The 367-nt window shown below is 53.7% G+C and overlaps 1 protein-coding gene across 1 annotated transcript in view; it reads left to right on the top strand.

The window, feature by feature from the left end:
* Positions 1–367, top strand: part of LOC119588969 (serine/threonine-protein phosphatase 6 regulatory ankyrin repeat subunit B-like) — a gene marked incomplete in the record, with an annotated part of 103,883 nt that overhangs the window by 99,116 nt on the left and 4,400 nt on the right. Inside the window, 1 exon segment of the mRNA XM_037937576.1 lies at positions 122–246. Coding sequence (XP_037793504.1) covers positions 122–246 — 125 coding nt within the window.

Here is a 367-nt window from a genome sequence, read left to right as displayed (position 1 = left end):
CCACAAGAAAAAAATCACAAATATCCTCACTCATACCAATTTCCTCTTATATTAAAGAAACTGTTTTCGTTTACTTCGCTCGGATGTAACCTCCCTTCCCCCCTTGCCCTTCCCCCCACAGAGGCGCCCATACAGACCCCCTTCCAGACGGGCGAGATGCTCTTCTTCTCTCTCTTCGGCCTCGTCGAGCCCGACTACATGCCGCCCTTCTACAGCCACCCGCCGTGGGCGCAGACGCTCATGAAGGTAGGTCGTGGGCGGGGCGAATGGGCGGGGATGGGTGGGAGGCTGGGCCGAAACTGGCTGTCCGCATTTTTGGGAAAGGGAGGAGGAGTTTTTGGTCATATGTTTATTTTCAATTTCAAGT

Source organism: Penaeus monodon, chromosome 24 (genome assembly GCF_015228065.2).
Source record: "Penaeus monodon isolate SGIC_2016 chromosome 24, NSTDA_Pmon_1, whole genome shotgun sequence".
Lineage (NCBI taxonomy): Eukaryota > Metazoa > Arthropoda > Malacostraca > Decapoda > Penaeidae > Penaeus > Penaeus monodon.
The sequence above is the reverse complement of the archived record's forward strand: the minus strand, read 5'-3'. Positions and strand labels throughout refer to the sequence as shown.